This window comes from Rhinatrema bivittatum, chromosome 5, assembly GCF_901001135.1.
Source record: "Rhinatrema bivittatum chromosome 5, aRhiBiv1.1, whole genome shotgun sequence".
Taxonomy (NCBI): Eukaryota; Metazoa; Chordata; class Amphibia; order Gymnophiona; family Rhinatrematidae; genus Rhinatrema; species Rhinatrema bivittatum.
Genome location: NC_042619.1, coordinates 80,669,356 through 80,690,002, shown reverse-complemented (window position 1 = coordinate 80,690,002; position 20,647 = coordinate 80,669,356). Strand labels below are relative to the sequence as shown.

Genomic DNA, 20,647 nt, shown 5'->3' with positions numbered 1-20,647 from the left:
CCAGTTCTGTCCTTAAGGAGCCCTGAATCCAACTACTAGTTAACAACAGTTGCACAATGATTGCCTGCCTACCTCCCTTCTGGAGGGCTGTGAATGCTGCCTCTGCAGCTTTCCCAGCCTTGGCTGAACGAGGGAGTGAAAGACCAGAGCAAAATATCAAATGAAGGTCCCTTCATTTGATAGTTCATGCACTTGTACTTAGCCTCTAAGGCAGCCACCTCATTGAATATTCTAGTAGTAAGTCATTCTGTTTAATTTTTAAAAATTAATATTTTGAAGGGGACGTTTCTTCATAATATCAATTTCCTTCAACCTCTGGGAAAACACATTTGAAAAATCTCACATGGCCCAACACATTCTGGATTTGATTGGTATGTATTGGCTGTGTGCTGTCCCAAATAACATATCTCTTACACACTGCATGAACCAGTCTGCTCTGATTTCTTAAGCAAATTTAGAAATGACTTGGCAATAACATTTAACTTGTGTGGAGGACAGCATTTTTACAAGTATGCTTGTGGCACCCAAGCAGTCAAAGACTTTACAGACAGAGGAGTCGCACTCACTCTGCTTTAACTTCAGTGCATTTATTTACAGTGCCGCAAACACACATGCGACTATAGTCTCAGCTAACAAGGCACTTTCCAGAAGTCTGCCTATCCTCTCCTAGAGAGAGGTCTGGAGCTCCCGATCTCAGATCCATGTGGCCCATTCTCTCCCTGCTTGCTCAGCAACTTTTCCTCCACTGTACTGAGCACACCCTCCAAGTACTTCCTGCCTGGCAGAGTACCACCTATAGCCATTCTCCTTCTAGGGGATTTAAAGGAGACCTGCCTCCCAACCTGGTCCTACACATGTTCATAAAAGGATACTTTTGCAGTGTCATTTATTTAGATTTAGCTCTGTCCCCAGAGGATTTATAATCTAAGGGCCTGTTTATCACTTTAGGTCTATGGGAAAAATGTTTAGAAAATAGGGCCAAAGTTTGTACCTAAGGCAATGGAGCAGGGGTGGCTATCTCTGGTCCTTGAGAGCTAAAGACAAACCAGGTTTTCAGGATATCCATAAGATATGCATCTTATGCTATAAGTACAAGATACGGGTGCTATGCATTGCATTTGCATGCAAATATATCTTATGCTTATTTATTTTGGATGTCCTGAAAACAAGGCCTATTTGTGGCTCTCGAGGACTAGAGTTGGCTAACCCTTCAATGAAAAGAAGTGACTTGCCCAGTATCATAACTAGGTTGGAATTTGAACTCTGGCTTCCTTGGTTCTGCAACTACTAAGACTATTCCACTGCTTATAGTTTTATTTTTGGGTTTTGGTTTTTTCAATTGTAAAAGACATTTTCCAGATTAGGATGTTTAGTTCATGCAATAAGAACACTAGTTTTCTCCCTGCTGTGAAATTTTTGTTAGTATCTTTCAGGTTACATCTTTTGGATAGTGTTTTAAGATTCCTCTACTCAAGGCAGATCTCTTTCCACAAGTTGAGGTCTGAGTTGTGTAACTTGGACTTTCCTACTCGTCTGCGCAAGTCTCTCAACTATGGAGCCATGGTACTAAACTGCATTAAAGTTGGCTGTTAAACATGCATATTAATATTAATGAGATGCAAATTAGATGTATGTACATTAATGTAGATGGTAAAGCAATGACTTATTAATAACCTCTTTGGTATAGCTACGTTCCCAATGTTAATGCTTCTGTAACATTGTGTTTAAATGTGTATAATTTTGCTTTGCTCAATAGGTAATACATTATTCTGTATACTTTTGAATCTCATTGCCTCATCATACATTTTGCATTAACATTAAAGCAAGATAGTTTACATTTAATACCTGCACATTCACAAGCTATTAATGGCCATTAATATTTGCATTACTGTTAATGCACTGTAGTATGTTGGCCACTTAGAATTTGGGTTGAATACCTTGCTTCCCAAACTAGCTGATCTTTAGAGAAAGATCATAGCAGCTCAGATGCAGTAGCACATGCTGCTAGATCTCTTCCGTAAAGCACAAAAAAGAAATTTTTCTTTTTCTGTATGAAAGCCAAAATAGGAACAATAGAACATTTTACTGTTTGGGCAGTGGATATAATATATCTGTAGAATTTTTGCAATCTTTAGAGAAGCACATTTAGGTGGTGATGAGCTCTATAGAGTCATTTAAAGCTGGTTCTTAAGATTTGACATGGTCCTGTTCTTAGTTATAACTGGTGGATGATATGGAATTTTCCTTTGTTGTAAATAGTGGTCCTTTTCATTATTGAGATAAACTGGCTGTACAGTCTCAAAGAATACAAGTGATCTAATGTCTTGAATTTAATTTTTGCTAAGTTGGCCTTTATTAAATATTGCAACATTTGATTTATTGTAAAATTGAGATAGGACAGCTCTAAGTATAGATTGTTTTACATAGATACTTATAGCCCAGCACCTGCTGGTAGCCAAGCTCCTCCTCCAATGATGAGTTTGAATATGAACAGAGGAACTGTACCTGGCTCTGCTATGGGTCCTGGTCCTGCCATTGGATCAGAAGGAGCTGCAAGTATGGGAGCAACAATGATGGCAGATAATGGAGCAGTGGTAATGTATTTTTATAAAAACTACTTTAATATACTTATGGCTCATCTGCATGAAAGGTAACTTCACACTAGAACAGTTTAAAATGTTCAGAATATTGTTACAAGGCAGTATTAAACATAGAGGGAAGTAATGAATAAATATTTACATACTTGAAAATTTTGTATGACTGTGATACACATTAAATGGCATCCTTTAATACATGTTAGTATGCTTAAAGAATAGTTTTATATAAATTGTCAATTATTTAGTTCTCCACTTTCCATGCACAGTGGGAAAAATTAACCATGCTGTTTTGGTCTGTTTAGCCTCGCATAATCTTATGTTAAATTAGCTTGTTTCCTTTAAGCCTGTGTACTTAAAAGAAAGCTCATACTGATGTAACTTGTCTATAATTTAAAGATTTGTCAGTTACAAAATGGTTTCTACAAAATTGTTTTTTTTATTGTAAAGTATGTGAATATATTTGAATGGGATGCCACATTTGAAATTTTGGGTAGTATGGTTTTGTTTCTTGTTGGAAGCTTGCTAAATCATACTGTTATAATTTAAACATATGCAGTTTTTTAGAACACTTTGGAATAGTGTGAAGATACCTTTCTGTTGATTGTCAATTGTTTTCAAAATATTAATGTACTATAAGATGTCTTCTGAGAATGTTAGGTGATTGAAGCATATGTTATTCAAGAAGTGAGATGATAAAAGCCCCACAAAGTGGGGAGTAATTTAATTTTTTTTCTTTTTAAGCTGGGATATAGAATTATTTATGTAGTTATCCAGCTAGGAGTGTGAGATATCGTGTTTGTAATATCTGGCAGTCTATTATTTTGCTAAAGTTTTAAATTTCTGCATTCTACCCTTTCATATACTGAATATGTATTTTAACACCTGCACTAGTGATCTTAGTGCTTTGTGATTGAGCACAAGAATAGTGAGCATTATGAGGCCAACTGAAGCAGGACTTGTTCTTAAATTGATGAACTAGGCCTAATTTGAAAGAAGGGGAAGGGAGCCAGCAACCACCCCCCACTCCCAAAACTTCCAGGTAGCACCTACTCAATTTAAAGGTACAGCAGCATCCCAAGACAGAAGAGGGTGAATGCTGAGTAGATATGGAGGATGGAAACAAAACAAGGCGGGTGGTGGTATTGTGGAGAGAGAGAGAGAGAGAGAGGGTGCTGAGCAAGAAAGGGTGTGGGTGGGGAGAGAATGCTGAATACTGGAAAAAAACAAAACAAAAATAGATTGGGGGCTAGTGCTGATATGTTTAACCAGGCGTTAAAAGGAGAAAGATTGCTCGAAAGAGGAATAGAGAGGATGCTGGGCACTTTAGACTGACCACAGGAAGGTGGATGCAAGACTTTGCAGAAGGTGAAGGGGGAAGTTGTGCCAGACCTGCTACTGATAATTAGGTGTGTAAGATTGAAGGTGTACTAGCCCCGAGCTTTATATTTGATAAAATATTGCATAGCCTAAATACCTTAAATTTGTTTATATATTTATCTTTCAAGGTGTTAAATTGAAAATAAGGTTTTTCCTTAAATTAAAAAGTTCTCTGTATCTTCAAAAGAAAAATCAGAGGAAGACATAGTTTGATTCAAATTGATAGCCCCTATCAAATCTATACGGCCAGAATGCATTTTGTGTGGTTAGTTGGGTTGTTCTTGCCTTTGGCTTTTAAAATAGGGCCTTCTATGGGTAGAAAGGCTTATGAGAAATAGTTGTAAACAAAATTTGTAGACATGATTCCAGTTTTAAATACAGTTGTGAAACACAAATATTCCAGTGTCTACTTAAACATTTAGAAAATATTTAAATTGGGTCGAATTTCTTCTGGAAAATATACAGTAGAAGCTTTCTTCAATAGCTGCTATTTAAACAATAGGCAAATAAGTTATACATAATAGCCCTGTGTGGCTTTCAGTGAGGCTGCATAAATTGGAATCGGTCACCATTTAATATCCAGTTTCTCCACTTAAGGCAAAGAAATGATTCAAGTGTCCCTGCTACTGGCTGCTGTCTAGTTAAGATTGTAGTAACTGGCATACTAAACTGAAATTGTCCTGATTCTAGATCAGTTCTAAAACATAACTAGTCACACAACATCAATTGCATATAGTTTGTTTTCACTAGAGCCCTCTAAAACAAAATAAAAAAATTCAAGGAATGCATTATAGCTATTAAATAGAGCAAGTTCATTTTTCACTGCTGAAGCAAGCATACACCTACTCACATGGCTATGTTGTACTAATTGTTCAGAAGCCTGTACTATTGCCACAGTTAAATCCAAAGTGTGAAAACCACAAAAACTAGATGGTGACCTTTATAGGAGAGATTGTCTGATGGGTTTGTCTAATGCCTAGTATAAATGCTGATATTTTTTTTAATGTATTAAAGGGCACACAGTTTGTTTTTCTTGATTATAGTATAAAAATGTACAGTTGTGCTCATAAGTTTACATACCACTGGCAGACTTTGTAAGAAGTGTAAATTTTAAGGAAACAAGTGATCAGACAAAACATGTCTGTTTTTAATTTGTATCAAATTGCACTGTTCTGTGATGCATAATAATTTATTCATTAAACAAACCATAGCAATAAATGAAATAATAAAATGGTTCTGTTCATAAGTTTGCATAGTTCTTAATATCATTTATTGCCCCCTTTTGCATCAATGATTGCTTGCAGTCTTTTGTGATAGTTGGAAATAAGGCCCTTTATTTTATCATGTGGTAAAGCTGCCCATTTCTCATGTTAAAAAGCCTCCAGATCATATGAATTCTGTGGTTGTCTACCATGAACTGCAAGTTTGACTTCTCCCCAAAGTGGCTTGATGTTGAGGTCAGGAAACTGATGGCCACTCCAGAATCTTTGCTGTCTTCTGCTGCAGCCACTGAAGGTTCGACTTGTGCTTAAGTTTCAGATCATTGTCATGTTGGAAAGTCCAAGTATGGCCCATTCACAGCTTCCTGGTTTATAAATGTAAATTCTCCTCCAGTATTTTCTGATAAGATGCTATATTCATCCTGCCATCAATTTTGACTAAATTTCCTGTCGCTGTAGTTCTCGCATCCCCAAAACAGCAGAAATCCACCTCCATGCTTCATGGTAGGGATGGTGTGCTTCTCTTCATAGGCCTTGGCTTCTTTCCAGACATATGGGGGGAGGGGGGGGGAGCAATGAAACATAGTGCACTCAAGCTACTGCTTGGGTTAGCCCATGATTGGACACGTTTTGGAAGCACTAGGCTAACACCAGATGCAAAAAGGGGATTAGCGCACCCAAACATCTTGTAGCTAATAGCGCTGATCACATGTAGATAAGGCTATTAGCTATTGCCTCCAATGCAAAAAATAAGTGTGCCTGACATGCATGTTTTTACATGCAAGAATTAAAGCCAGCTTCGTAGATAGTGTGAAGTCTTGATGTGCATCAAGGGCTCAAAAAAAAAAGCAGAAACTAATACTTTTATGTGCTTCCTCTTACTTAATATCATCCTTATACTAAGCAGGAGGCACCACAGGAAGCAGCATGAAAAATTCTTGACAGCGGTCATATTAGAAAAACACACTCAATTTACGAGGGTCCATCATAACTCATGGCTGTGCAGGGATGAAGAAAATGGACGCTGGTTAACTGAGCGTCTGTTTTCAAAACCCACGTACAGCAACATCTCCTGGGTACCCAATGCCATGGACACGCTAGGGACACACAATTTATCCTTAGCGCTTCCATTTTAGCTTGGCAGCTCATTTTCCTATTGCATCGGGCACCCAGGAGAGGGGGATGTGCATATGTTGAAAAAAAGTGTACACAGTTCGGATGCACGTTTTTTCGCACTTGATATTGCATTGGCCAATAGTATTTATGGTTGTGACCATAAAATTCAGTTTTGGTCTCATCACTCCAAGTTATTTTGTTCCAGAAGTTTTGAGGCTTCCCTAGATGTTTTGGTGGCATTGGTGCAGCAGTGGCTTTATTCTGACAACTCTACCATGCAGCCCAATTTTGTTGAAGTATCTCCTTATTGTGCATGCTGAAACATCCACACCACTTCGTTTCAGAGAAGCCTGTACTTCAGTAGAAGTTGCTTGTGATTTTTTTTTTCTTTGCATCCCAATAGATTTTCCTGGCAGTTGTCTGAAGTCTTCCTTCGTCTGCCTGACTGTGGCTTGGTATTAACAGAACCCATAATTTTCCACTTCTTGATCAGAGTTTGACAGTTCTAACATTTTCAAATCTTTGGATATTCTTTTCCTGATTTATAAAGTTATACTACTTTTGCTCGAAGATCCTTTTCACTTTTTGCTTTCCCCATTCTTCAGTAACCACCAAATTCAGTGCAGCCCTGGATGAAATGCACAAGTATTCCTCAAGAACTAAGAAACTCATTGATTATTTATACAGACACTACTTAAAATCAAACAAGGCACAGGTGTGGATATTACCCTTCATTGCCATCTCAACCTGTGTGTCAACTTGAATATATATTATTAGCCCAAACATTCAAGGGTATGCAAATCTTTGAACAGGACCATTTTATTTCCTTTATTGCTATGGTTTGTTTAATGATTGTGCTATTGTGTGATGCATAATAGTGTAATTTAAAAACCATTAAAAATAACATGTTTTGTCTGATCACTCATGTTCTCTTAAAATGCTACACATCTTGCAAATTCTGCCCGGGGTTGGTAACCTTATGAGCACAACTGTATACGGTTGTACACATCCAGCTTTTGCTCTTAGTTTACAGAGAAGAAATATTTAATGACTATAAGGATATGTGAATGGAATCCAGCAAGCTATTAATCATACTAAAATTATTTGCATCTAGAAGGATAGGCTATGGCATAGGAGTGTAAAAAAAATGCAGTAGAAAATTCACTCATATCCAGAAATTATTGCCGGAAAGGAGAGAAGTTGCATATTAAACAGTTAAGCTAATACCGAAGAGTGAACGAGGAGCTTTTTATGCCACTTTCCCTCAAATGTATGAATCAGTCCTTTTCTCCTTTTTCATTGTTTTATATGTAATGTTTTTTAGTCATTTCATGGATTTAAAACTAGACTTCTACAGTTTTTTTTTCCCAACAAATGCACTTTAGAGGGACAAGTAAAATGGGAAGATCTAAATCTGTGCATGAAGCTAAAAAAATCTTCATATTCAGGACTGACTTACCATATATTTTGGCCACACTCTCTCCCAGTAATTTGTATTGATGGGGTAGGTCATATAAGTGTATAGTGAGTGCATATCTTCCCTGACAAATGCAAACCTCCTGCCCCCCCTCTCTACACTAATCCCCAGGTCACTCACATACAGTCATCACTCATTTTCCTCTTTGCCCCTTCCTCATTTTTTTTCTTCTCATCCCCTTACTTTTCTTCTTCTCCTTCTCACCCTCTCTTCTTTTACTTTGCCCCCCTTCCAACCTCCCACTGCAGCCTTTTGTCTTCTCAGGCTCTGATTGGGACTGAAGACTCCGCCTGTTCCTCTGGGGCCCTTGTCCAGGATGAAGACTCCACCTGCTCCTACCAGGCTTTGATTGAGGCCAAAGTTGCAGTTGCCTTGCCCACCCAAAAAATGTACTTGCCACAGGCAAGCGGACAAGTAAATTTTTCAAACTCCGCAACCATGTTAATCCCCTTGGGTACATAGGAATACTGGTCAACAAATAAGTTGTAGATGCTTTTTTTTTTTTTTTTTTTTTTTTTTTGAGATTTATGACTAACTTTTGAAAGCTCTGCCTTTTCAGTCAAGTCAGTGGAAAATGAACTAAGGATTATGTCTGACTACAAATAAACTGGATTACAGCATCAGTATTAGTTTAAAACTCTACAGCTTTGAGAACAAATGTCAATGCTGTTATTCAACTTACAGATGAAGTTAACTTCTATATGGTGACATCATCTTTAGCTTATTTTGCATTAACCTACTGAAGGAGCATTATGCTTAAGTAGTAGTTATTCAGTTCAGTAAAAAGGTAGTTCCTACGATGTGTTTGAGCTTTATTCTTGCATCTAAGTAAAGAAACTCAGTATTTCATTTTGCATAAACTGTACTCTAAAGTAACTGAGATTTTGCCTTTTTAAAAGATGTAATGACTTTCAACCAGAGACCCCAATTTCCTGAGATGTTAAGGAATAAATTCTGTAGCAAAGCTAGTGAAATTCTGCTGGTCATTTGCATGAATTTGCATAAAGTTGATAGTTAACATGTTTAACATTTATTTTATACAAATAAAGTAGTTTTCCAGCCTTTCTTGTGTTTGGGTCTTTTTCTTTTTTTTTTTTTTTTTTACCTTTTTCACTTTTTATTCCATTTTTCTTACCTTCCCTCTTTCTGTTCCCGTTTTCTCAGTACAACATTTCTACTGTCTCTCTCCTTTTCTCCTTTCCCTCTGTTCTGCAGTGTTTCCTCTCTCCTTGTTTCACTCCCTGAATGGTAAGACTGCACTTGAAGATACACAATCTCTCTGCCTTCCAGCCTTCTGTATTCCTTCCCTCAGCTATCCCCTCCCCCATACCCCCTTTCTACACTCATCCACATACTTATTTTCTTCCCTTCTGTCCCCATTTCTTATCCTTTCCTCCATTCTTATACTCACTTCCTCCCCACTCCCATCATCTTTCCACACTCAAATTTCTGTCCAAACTTCCCCCTCTTAGTACCCCCCCCAAATCCTCTTGATAAACAGTCTCCTATTGGCTTACCCCCTACTTCCTCCTCACCATCAAGAGGAGAGTGGAAGTGGTTAAAGTCTTTTGGGTGGTGGATTAAAGTTACTGCCACCCAGCCTAGTTATGTTTTGAACCTGTGGATATATATGGTGGCCTGTAGGTCAAACTTTGAATCTGGGCTGAGTGGCGGGAGGCAAAGGTGATTTTTCCTTCAGGCAGTGGGAGAGAGTAGGAACAATGTGACATGAGGATAGAGTCCTCAACTGCCCCTTATCTGAACCCATTTCTTTTCTTTCTTCTCTGATTGGCCCACTACTTCCCATAATTTCATGAGAAACTGCAAATCTTGAAGCAAGGGCCAGATTTTGTGGCCCTGTGGCATAGTTGCTGGAAACTGGGGGTTGCGTTCATATGTCAACAGATTATATAAACTTTTTTTTTGTAGTTTAGAAAAGGTACCTCAGCTAGTTAACTGGTTAATGTAAGGTCTGTAAGAAATAGAGAATTGAATGATGTAATTGTTCCCTTTCTGCAAATTTATTTTTACGCCGTGCAACCAATTCAAGATTTGGGGAATAGTTAATGGATTTTTATAGATTTTCAGAACCAGTGTATAAATTATAAAGCACATTTTAAGATACAGGTTGTCCAACCTAATTAACAAACTGGAATCTTGGTTTCACAAAATTGGGATCAACATCTTTAATACTTAGCATGTTTTTATATAGTAACTAATGCAGTTGCTCCTTTCTTCCTTTCATGTGTGAACCTGATTCTTCTGGACTGTCTTCTGAACTTCATGACACCACTTCATGGAATTATTTTTCTTTCACTAATTACTTGATATATTTCAAATGGACTTCATATTTTATTGAATGTAAATTAGTGCAATGATAGATTCTCTCAAGGAAGCTCCTCACAAATGGGTTCACCTATGATTAGCAGAGCAAGCTCTGAAACACCTCAGCCTCCAGTGGCTGGTGTAGGTACTGTGAGTGGTGGATCAAGTGGCTTTCGTAGAGGAAACCAAGGGGACAACTTTGAAGGACCTAATAAACGTCGCAGATATTAACTTCTTGTATTCCTTACTGTTTAGAGAAAGTCAGTGCTGTATTCAGTGGTATGCCTTTGACATTTTAACTGTTACCCAAAGACATTTTGTTAATGTTAAATGTCTATTTTGTAAGATCACAGCTTTTTTTGTATTTTGTTCCAAAAGTTACTTTGTAGTTTAGAACAAATTATCTGCATCATTGATAGTCAAATGTGTTGGTAACTTCAGCAAAGATGTGACCATACTGTAACATGCAGCTGTTTGATTACAAATAAAATTAATAAACCATTAATGAAATGTATATTATCCTTTTCAGTTTTATGAAGCACTGCCTGAAAGATCTGAAAAATGTAGTTCATTGGTCTGATGTTTTCTCTGAGAGTAGTGTAAAAATAACCTAAGGAATCAGTGACCTTGAGTTAAAGATGCCTTCTTGAGTTTCACAAACTTTTCATAAGTATTTAATGAAATAATTGCATGAAGGAGTTCTTCCTGAATATTCCTGCCAACTGTCAAGCATGCAGCTATAATGTTAGTGTTGGGGGGAGGGGAAAATACTAATTTCCATTCAGCTAAGCATATAAAGAGCTTGCCTTGTGTACATGACGACATTCTAAGGTTAAAAATTCAAAGGATATCTGTTTCCTTTTCTGCAAAATAGTGTTGCTAGACTTTGCTTATTTAGTTTAATTATAATTCACTGTGTATAGTATTCTTGAGAATGTGCTTCAGCAATCCAAAATTTTCTGAAATATTGTGATTTCTAAACCAAAATGCATCTAACTTGGCAACAGATTATGTATTGTATCATCAGTAGCATATTTAGTTTCTGAAGTGTGACTCTTATGATTATAAAAATCTTAAACATGTTTTATAAGCTATTCAATAAAATGACATTTTTGTCAAAGAAATGCTTTTGTTATTAAAACACTATATCCATTGAACAAAGTGCTTTTAAACAACTTCAGACATAAGATGCCTTATGCAGAATTGTTTTCAGTCCTCTGCCTAAATTTTTTTTTTTAACTACTTCCGTAACTTTAATAGCATTTACAATGCTAATTTTTCCAACTAGTAGTGTAGAAAAATAGCTCGAATTCTGTACTTGGTCAAGGTTAGCCTTAAGTTTATTGTGGTGGAAAACTAAATTGTCACATATGCTAGTAAAGAAGAGATTATACACTTTATTAAATGCTTAAATGCCTATAAGTCTTTGTACTATTAGTCCTCCTAATTAAATAACTGAGTTAGATTATAAGAGAATTCTTATAAAAATGAAAAATTGCTTCTAATATTGTAATTGAAGGTAATTACGTTTGGTTAATGCCTGTCTTAATTTCCTTGTTCAGACTATGTTCTTACTATGAATCATGGCTATATGAAAATCTTTTCAAAAATATGTAATAAGGTGCCTTAGAATACAGTTTTACGTGAGTTATGCACACTTATTTTGTGTGCAGACTTTTTCTGCCAATGCAGCAAGTAGTTTTGAACAGTGTGCACACAGGTTAGCACTTTTACATGTTAGAGTATTAGCTATTTTATCCCTTCCCCCCATGCAAAGATGTATACTGGCTTAACATGTATTTTCTTAATGCTAGAAACTTAACTATTATACAGAGGTGGAGTAAAATTTCCAGGGCTAATGTTAGTCTGGGGGAGAAGCTGGAGTTGTGTTGCCAAGACCTGTGTATATAAATCCTTTTACACAGAGGAAAAGCATATTTTTTTTGTGAAGAAAAAAAGGGAGGTGATGGCTTTTTCTCTGTCCTGAGATGTCTTGCCTTGTGGCACCAGATCTTGCTATTTCCCTGTAAACTCCTTCTTCCCCCCCCCCCCCCCCCCCCAAATTAAAATGTGCACTCAGCCTATGCAGAAGTCTGAGTGCACATTTTATTTATTTATTTATTTATTTAACATTTTTCTATACCGGCCTTCAAGGTTGAATACCCTATCAGGTTGGTTTACATCGAACAGGGGTAGATCAGTATAACATCACGTAACATAAGGAACAACTTTTTTATAATTAGCGGAGACAAAGCAGAGAAGCCAAAAGTTACATAATAACAAGGACCTTGAACTTGGAAGCTGGTTCAGCTGGAAAAAGAGAAGCCTTACGAGGGTATTAAATTAAATACGTTGTGAAATTTTAACTCCTGTTTAGTTGTTTTTTGTTTTGTTTTGTTTTTAACTCCCAATGTACTAGTATATTATTTTCATATTGTATCAGGAGTTAGTTTTTTCCCATGTGGGAAAAGACTATATGGCTGAATTTCAGTGCATAGTTTTTACCACACACTTTATTGCATCAGGCCTTATTACATCTGAGATTTCACCACTTGATTTCATAAATGACCTTATCAAGGCTTTAGCAAATGAATTTGTGTGTATGACTAGACTGAGTATAGCTGGTAAGTGCATTATGTATAGTCTGTAATTTTTGCACATGTACAGAGATAATTTAATGTATTAATTTCAAGATAAGTCTGGCACCCTACTATATCCTCTTAGATTGTAAAAACCATAGAGGTGATGTAAAAATCTAGTATTTACAGTTGCTCAATGTAAAAGCATCATGAGGTCTAACATAAAATAGTCTACCTTAAACCATGTGCCTTCAACATAAACTGAGCATCAAAGAATGTTTCTTAATTCTTCTATTGACAAACAGGGTTGAATTAACTGACAGGTGGGTGATGTCATCCAGCAGTTCCAAATGGACCCTTCTGTCCTAGTTCATAGAGCTTTTGTTCTACTGAGCATGTGCGGGAATTGCCTCAAGAGTCCCTTGTCATTTTTATGTAACCTCTCTAAGTTTTGGTGTATAACTTTCTTTTTGATCTCTACTTGTTTAAGTTGCCTCAGCAGCCTCTCATCAGCACTTTTCAGTGCTGCCAAAAAAACAAAAAGTGTCTAGCTCAAAGACCAGCAGCATGAACAATTGTCTATAGCTGGAAGATGTCCATTACCAATGGTCACGACATTTGTTAGTAATATCTGGGGTCAGACTACAGTGCAGCTAACTGCTATGATTGTGACTGGTCATCACTGAGGTCCTGGAGGAATAGGGCCTGGAAAATAGAAGAATTTTGCCAATCAGTTAAAAACCAGTTCCTTTTCTCAGAGCAGGCTTCCTCTGTGCTGAGTTGAAGCAAACCTCCTTGAGTAAAATGCCCACTTCTGTGGCGCAGATTTCCAAATCTGTTCCGCCACGGTCAAGCAAAACCCATGGATGTGCCACAAACAAGGGTTTGTGAGTCTGTTGCAGGCCCCGAAGGGCTAGTCTGTACATAAAGAAGTGACACAGGACAAATCCTGCAGCGCAGTGAGCACTGGCAAAGCTGAGGTCAGAATTGGTGCTCTTGATGCACCAGGCCCCAGAACCATCAAAGCAAAAAATCAACAATTCTTGTGGCACACTGGCCATCAGCTCATTGGTCCATGGGCTTGATAAGCCGATACAACTGTCTGCTTCACTGATACATTCAGCATTGGATCCATTGCTGCTCCATGCCCCAGTGCATTTGGAGTACTGGTCCCCAGCCCTGTCAATGCTCTTCATGCATTCATGTAGGAATTAAGACTAAAAGGCCTTGAGGGTGATTTATTACACCTAACTCCTTCCATCTCAGCATCATCTCTATTTTGTCTCCCTGAGCAAGGACTTTGGCTGTCGACACCAGATCAGATATAATCCTTGGTGCCTCTGGTCTGCTTGCATCCATCAGTTCAACTGGCACAAGAGGGGATTTCCTCCTGGACTCCATTGGGAGCTTTGCAAGAGGATGAACCTATGTTTTCAGAAGAGGACCCCACCATCTGAAGCATTCCCCTCCGAGATGACTGAGGATCCTGCCCTGATCATAATCGTTATTGGTGTCATGGGTCGTGAACCTTCATGGTTTGAGAAATCCCACTGACCCCCATACTTGATCCACTGGATAACTCTTCGCCAGTAGAAGACATCTTGAACTCCAAATTCTTTGACAAGCTGGGTAAGGCTTTGGGAGTTAAGTTCCATAAAGTTAAAGATCCCTATGGCAAGGTCTCTGGATTCTGAAAACTTCATTCAAGCTCACAGGAATCCTGGTATTTTGATCCTATAGGATTTAGAAACAATATTTATTTATTTAGAAGTTTTTATATACCGATGAACGTTGGGAACATATCGGTTCACAATGAACAAAATATAGCAAAAAGAGCTTTACAATGAAACACAGAACAATATGCATAGAATTAAGTAACAAAGAGATAATAGATCATAAAGTTAAAGTAAATGTAAACATAAACCTGAACAATTTATAAATTATATGGCATAAAAATATTACTTTTTACAAGTTGTATGTTATAAGAGTCAGAGGGGTGGCATAAGATTGAGGGAGGCGTGCTGTTAGGTGGGAGAATCTAGCATCCTGTCCCCCAGTAGCCAGGAAACTAGATCTTAGAGTACAGACACCAGGATTTGGAGTGATCTAGCTACCACACAGGTCAGTGATAGTGGAGTCAGCACTGAAGTGGGCTATGAAAACCAGTATCTTCTCCAACACTCCACCAAGCAAAGATTCAAGTCTGAATAAGTTTGGGAGGAAGGTCTTTCAAAGCATGATGCTCAGTGCCTGCATAGTAGCCCAACAGTTCTACATGGTGCGATACTTGTACGTTTGTATCAACAAGCTGGACGGAGAATGGGCAGACCATTGAAGGGATTTTCTGGTTGCAGAGGAATAAGAACTTAATTGTCTCTCCTCCACCTTCAATACCATTAACCACAACATCCTAATCAACTGCCTCAGAGATTGGCATTTCTGGGACAGCTCTACTCTGGTTTACTTCCTATCTTAAAGAAAGATACTACACAGTGAAGATCGGAAACACCAAATCTTCCCCTATCCAACTCAACCACGGTGTCCCACAAGGTTCCTCCCTGTCATCCACCCTCTTCAATATATACCTTCTGCACCTCTGCCAACTTCTCTCTGACTTGGGCCTCCCCCCACTTCCATCTATGCGGACGATGTCCAAATGTTAATTCCCATCTAAGAATCCATCTCCAAGCCCCTCCAAACTTGGGAAAACTGCCTCAATGAAATAAACCGCCTCCTTACCTCTCTCCACCTTGCCCTCAATACAGCAAAAACTGAACTCATCATAATTGACACCCACAATAACACTACGCCCCCACTCTGACCTCCATCCAAACGCTTGCAACCTTGGCGCAATCATTGATAACAAATTGAACTTAAAATCATTCATCAACTCAAGCCTAAAAGACTGCTTCTTCAAACTCCTTGTCCTCAAGAAACTGAAACACCTCCTTCACCTCCATGATTTCCGCACAGTTCTTCAAGTCACTATTTCTCAGAAATTGATTACTGTACTCCCTACTCCTAGGCCTCCCCGCCTCACCCTTAAACCCTACAAATGCTGCAAAACAGTGCTGCCAGAATACTATCCAACACTTGGAAAACAGAACACATCACCCCAGTCCTCAAAGAGCTCCACTGGTTCCCTATAGCCTCCCATATCCTTTACAAGACTCTCTCCATTATACACAAAACCATACATAACAGTAACATTCAATGGCTTGACAATAGCCTGCGCTTCTCCACTCCTAATCGCCCAACCAGGACAGCATACCTTGCAACTCTACACATTCGCCCTCCCAAAACTGTCCGTCTCAACACTACCAAAGAGCGGGCCCTCTCGATCGCTGGTCCCACCCTCTGGAACAACATGCCATCGGACCTCCGACTAGAGCCATCCACCCACCAATTCAAAAATAAGCTAAAAACCTGGCTCTTTATACAAGCATTCCCTGATTAACATCAACCCCCCCCCCCACACACACACACACACCGCATATTTCCCCCTCCCCCCTATGTTCCAATAATGTCATGTTTACTTTCTGACAATGTCCTATACTTTCTAACATTGTCCTATTCCTTCTGACATCCTATATTGCTCATCATATATTCTCATGTAATGTACATTCCTTAATGCTCTGCCTTTTATCATTTTATTATTACTGACTAATGATCTTTTGTACCCCTCATCCCACAACCTCCGATGATCTAAATCTGTATATATATCTCGCTTGCCCTTTCCACCTTTACCCCTCCCATCACCTCCCCCCTCTCTGCCCTGTTCAAGTTCATATTCCCTTACCCTCTACATCAATCATGTTCTTTGTTTCCATTATGTTCTCTGTTACAATTGTTATCCCTTCCAAGTTCTGATCATCCTGTTTCATGTACTATGTTCAAAGTTACTTGTAAACCGATAGATGTACCCACAAATACCAGTCTAAAAAAGCCTTTAAATAAAAATTAAATAACAGCAAGATCTTCTGCAGTAGCCATCAGAGTATGCCTGGTGGCTTTGTTTAGAGCTGACTAGTCCTGTGGGAGGAGGTGCATGACACATTGAGGTATGAATCAGCTCTTTCTTCAATACTGATTAACATTAATTTATACCTTTGTGTACATTACTTGCATCCTGTAAGAGCAATTTCAAAGTTTATTATGCAAATGATATTCAGCTGTCTCCAGTTTCTTACATCTATGACTGCCACCATTTCATGTTTTTGAATGTCTGGAGTCTGTAAAAAGTTGCTCAGTTACTTGTACTCTCCACTCAGATTTTTTTATGAGCAGTTTATAAATAATTGTAAATAAAATAAATGTGCTCTGTCCAGGGAATAACCTCATAAGGACATAAGTTGCCATACTGGGTCAAGCTTAGCAGTGGTCTATCCAGGTTACAAGTACTTGGCAAGTACCCAAACATTAATTAGATCCCATGCCAGTAATAGCATTGGATGTTCCCCAAGTCAGCTTGTGTAATAGTTTATGGGACTTCTCCAGGAAGTTATCCAAACCTCTTGAAAATCCAGCCACACTAACTTCCCTAACCACATCCTGCGGCAGTGAATTCCAGAGCTTAATTGTGGATTGAGTGAAAGAATTTTCTCCGATTTGTTTTAAATGTGCTACTTGCCTAACTTGGAGTGCCCCCTAGTCTTTGTATTATCTTAAAGAATAAATAATTCAAATTTACCTGCTTTAGTCCTCATGATTTTATAGACCTCTATCATATTCACCCCCCCTCCTCCCTGCCGTCTCTTATTCAAGCTGAATAGCCCTAACCTTTTTAGTCTTTCCTCATAGGGGAGAACCTTTCCATCCCCTCTATAATTTGTTGCCCTTCTCTGCACCTCCTCCACTGCAACTATTTTTTTTTTTGAGACAAGCTCAGAGAGTGCCACCCAAATTAAGGAGCAGGATATGGCAAGCTAGTTTTTCTCGACAGAATCTGAGTAATCATTTTCTAGCATGCATACTTTATTTTTAAGTGTTTCTTCTTTCATAGATGCCCCTTCTGCCAATTTCAGCAATGTCGTACACTAAAGCAGCTTCCAGCTCACAGATGTCTGTGCAAGAGATGTTAGCTGATGTCGCAAAAAGCCCAGCTTAAGCCTGGGTCTAGTTTTTGACTACTGCTGTTGTCTTGTCTCATCCAGTAGAAGGTAGGATTCATTTTTACTTGGAAGAATAGTGGAAGATTACCTACGACCACTGGGTCTGCAAAATTGTGGAGTCTGGTTATTGTTTGCGCTTCTCCTGCCCCACCCAATACTGCAGTGTTTGACATTCAATCTGGATCCATCTCACTTGACCCAGCTCAGTCTTGAAGTGGAGTTGCTTCGCCGCCAGCAGGTGATAGAATCTGTCCCTCTCAAATATCATGGCAAGGAGATCTACTCCTACTTTTTCCTTATCACCAAGAAGTCATAGAAACATAGAAATGACGGAAGAAGACTGCCTACCCAGTCTTCCCAGCAAGCTTTCACTTATTTTTTTTTCTCATACTTACCTATTACTCTTGGCTCTTATTACTAACACTTTGGTTCTAGTTCCCTTCCACCCCTGCGATTGATGTAGAGAGCAGTGCTGGAGCTGCATCTAAGTGAAGTATCTAGCTTAATTGATTCAGGGTCGTAAGCACCGTAACAGGCAAGCTACACCCTTGCTTATTTGTTTACCCAGACTATGTAATTCAGTCCTTGTTGGTGGTTGCCTGAATATAAATCCTCTTTTCCTCTTCCCCCCCTGCCATTGAAGCAGAGAGCTATGCTGGATATGCATTGAAAGTGAAGTATCAGTATTAGTTGGTTTGGGGATTGATGCCCATCTGGATTTATGAAGTCTGAACAAGAGCCTGCTATGGGAGAATTTCAAAATGAACTCCCACCACACCATCCTGCCTTTCATTCAAGCAGGAGACTGGATATGTGCCCTGAATCTGAAAGCTGTATATGCTCACATATACATACATCACTCCCATTGGCAATACCTCTTTTCATAGGTGATCCCTCTCTTTAACAATCCAAGGTTCTTCCTTTTGAGCTCTTAGCCCAAGGATCTTTAAAAAAAAACAAAACAGCAGTGGTGCTCTTTCATTGCCAAGGAATTTGTCTTTTCTTATCTGGATGACTGGTTAGTGATGGGGCTTTCCCAAGCATGGGTGTTGAATTCCCTGCCTCAGAGGATTCTTCAGTTGCTGGGATTTGTTAGCTCACCAAGTCGAACCTTGTTCCTACCTAAAGAAACAAGTTCATCAGGGAATGGATAGATTAGCTGGAGGAAATAGCATTCTCCCATCAGAGTAAGCCTTGCCTGGAGCCTACTACAATCCTGACCAGTAAAGTATTGGTTTTGCTAGGGCACATGGCAACAGTGCATGTAGCTTCCATGACCTGCTACAACATGCAGATGCTCAAGTTGGGCTCCTGCACTAAGGGCTGAAGCAACTGATCCCACTATCATTGGTGAGGGTCACCACAGATATGGAGGTCATTTCTTAATGTAAGAATTGCCATACTGGGTCAGACCACAGATCCATCAAGCCCAGTATCTTGTTTCCAGCAGTGGCAAATCCAAGTCACAAGTACCTGGCAAGTACCCAAGCATTAAATCTCAAGCTATTGCTTAATAATTAATAGTTTATGGATTTTTCCTCTAGGATGTATTCAAACATTTTTAAACCCAAGTTACACTAACTGCTGTAACCACATCCTCTGGCAATGAATTCCAGAGCTTAGCTATGCGCTGTGAGAGACATTTCTTCGATTAGTTTTAAATGAGCTACTTGCTAACTTCATGGAGTGCCCCCTCGTCCTTCTATTAACTGAGAGAGATAAATAACAGACTTATATTAACTTGATCTAGTCATTTCATGATTTTGTAGACCTCCATCATATCCCCCCTCAGTTGTGCCTTCTCCAAACTGAACAGCCTCTAACTTCCTTAGCCTTACCTCATAGGGCAGCCGTTCCATGCTACTTTTCATTTTGGTCGCCCATCTTTGCACTTTCTCCAGTGCAACTATTATCTTTTTTGAAATGCGGCGACCAGAATTGCACACAGTATTCAAGATACCGTCTCGCCATGGAGCGATAGAGGGGCATTTTGACATCCATTGTTTTATTTGCCATTCCCTTCTTAATTTCTGACATTGTTTGCTTTTCTGATCGCCACAGCACGCTGAGCTGACGATTTTCAATATATTATCTGCTATTATGCCTAGATCTCTTTTCTGGGTGATAACTCCTAAGATAGAGCCTAACATACAGGCCGATACAGAACAGTGCGCTCCGGTGGAGCGCACTGTTAACCCGCAGTTGGACACGCGTTTTCGACACACTAGCTTTACCCCTTATTAAGTAAGGGGTAATAGCGCGTCAAAAATGCGCGTCCAACCCCCCCCGAAACTAATAGCGCCCGCAACATGAAAATGCATGTTGATGGTCCTATTAGTTATTCCCGCGTGATTCAGAAAGTAAAATGTGCAGTCAAGCTGCACATTTTACTTTCTGAATCAAAGATAGGCATTAATTTCTCTCTGCACCGGGAAAGTGTACAGAAAAGCAGTAAAAACTGCTTTTCTGTACACCCTCCGACTTAATATCATGGCGATATTAAGTCGGAGGTCCCAAAAGTAAAAAAAAATTTAAAATAAAAAAAATTTAAAATTGGCTTGCGGGTTGAAAACCGGATGCTCAATTTTGCCGGTGTCCGGTTTCCGAACCCATGGCTGTCAGCGGGTCTGAGAACTGACACCGGCAAAATTGAGCGTCTGCTGTCAAACCCACTGACAGCCGCAGCTCCTCTTGCCGCGGCTGTCAGTGCCGATATTTACTGTATCATGCGCACAGGACACTGGCCTGTGCGCGCGCCGGGAGAAGGGTGACAGCCCTCTCTCCTGCGTTTCTTTCTGTATCGGCCTGTAAGTGTAAGTATAGCAAGTTATTTTTCCCAGTATGC

The 20,647-nt window shown here is 39.1% G+C and overlaps 1 protein-coding gene across 5 annotated transcripts in view; it reads left to right on the top strand.

Moving 5' to 3' along the window:
• The window catches only part of PSPC1 (paraspeckle component 1), a 465,349-nt gene that overhangs the window by 285,676 nt on the left and 159,026 nt on the right, over window positions 1-20,647 (top strand). For 2 of the 5 annotated variants that reach the window (XM_029602500.1, XM_029602499.1), the window contains 2 exons: window positions 2,428-2,594; window positions 10,158-10,626. The exons of 2 other annotated variants lie outside the window; for them this stretch is intronic. In XM_029602500.1, coding sequence (XP_029458360.1) covers window positions 2,428-2,594; window positions 10,158-10,343 — 353 coding nt within the window. In that variant the 3' untranslated portion in view covers window positions 10,344-10,626. Of the gene's footprint in view, window positions 1-2,427; window positions 2,595-8,035; window positions 8,850-10,157; window positions 10,627-20,647 lie in introns of those variants that run through there. One more of the 5 variants, XM_029602501.1, reaches the window with a different exon arrangement.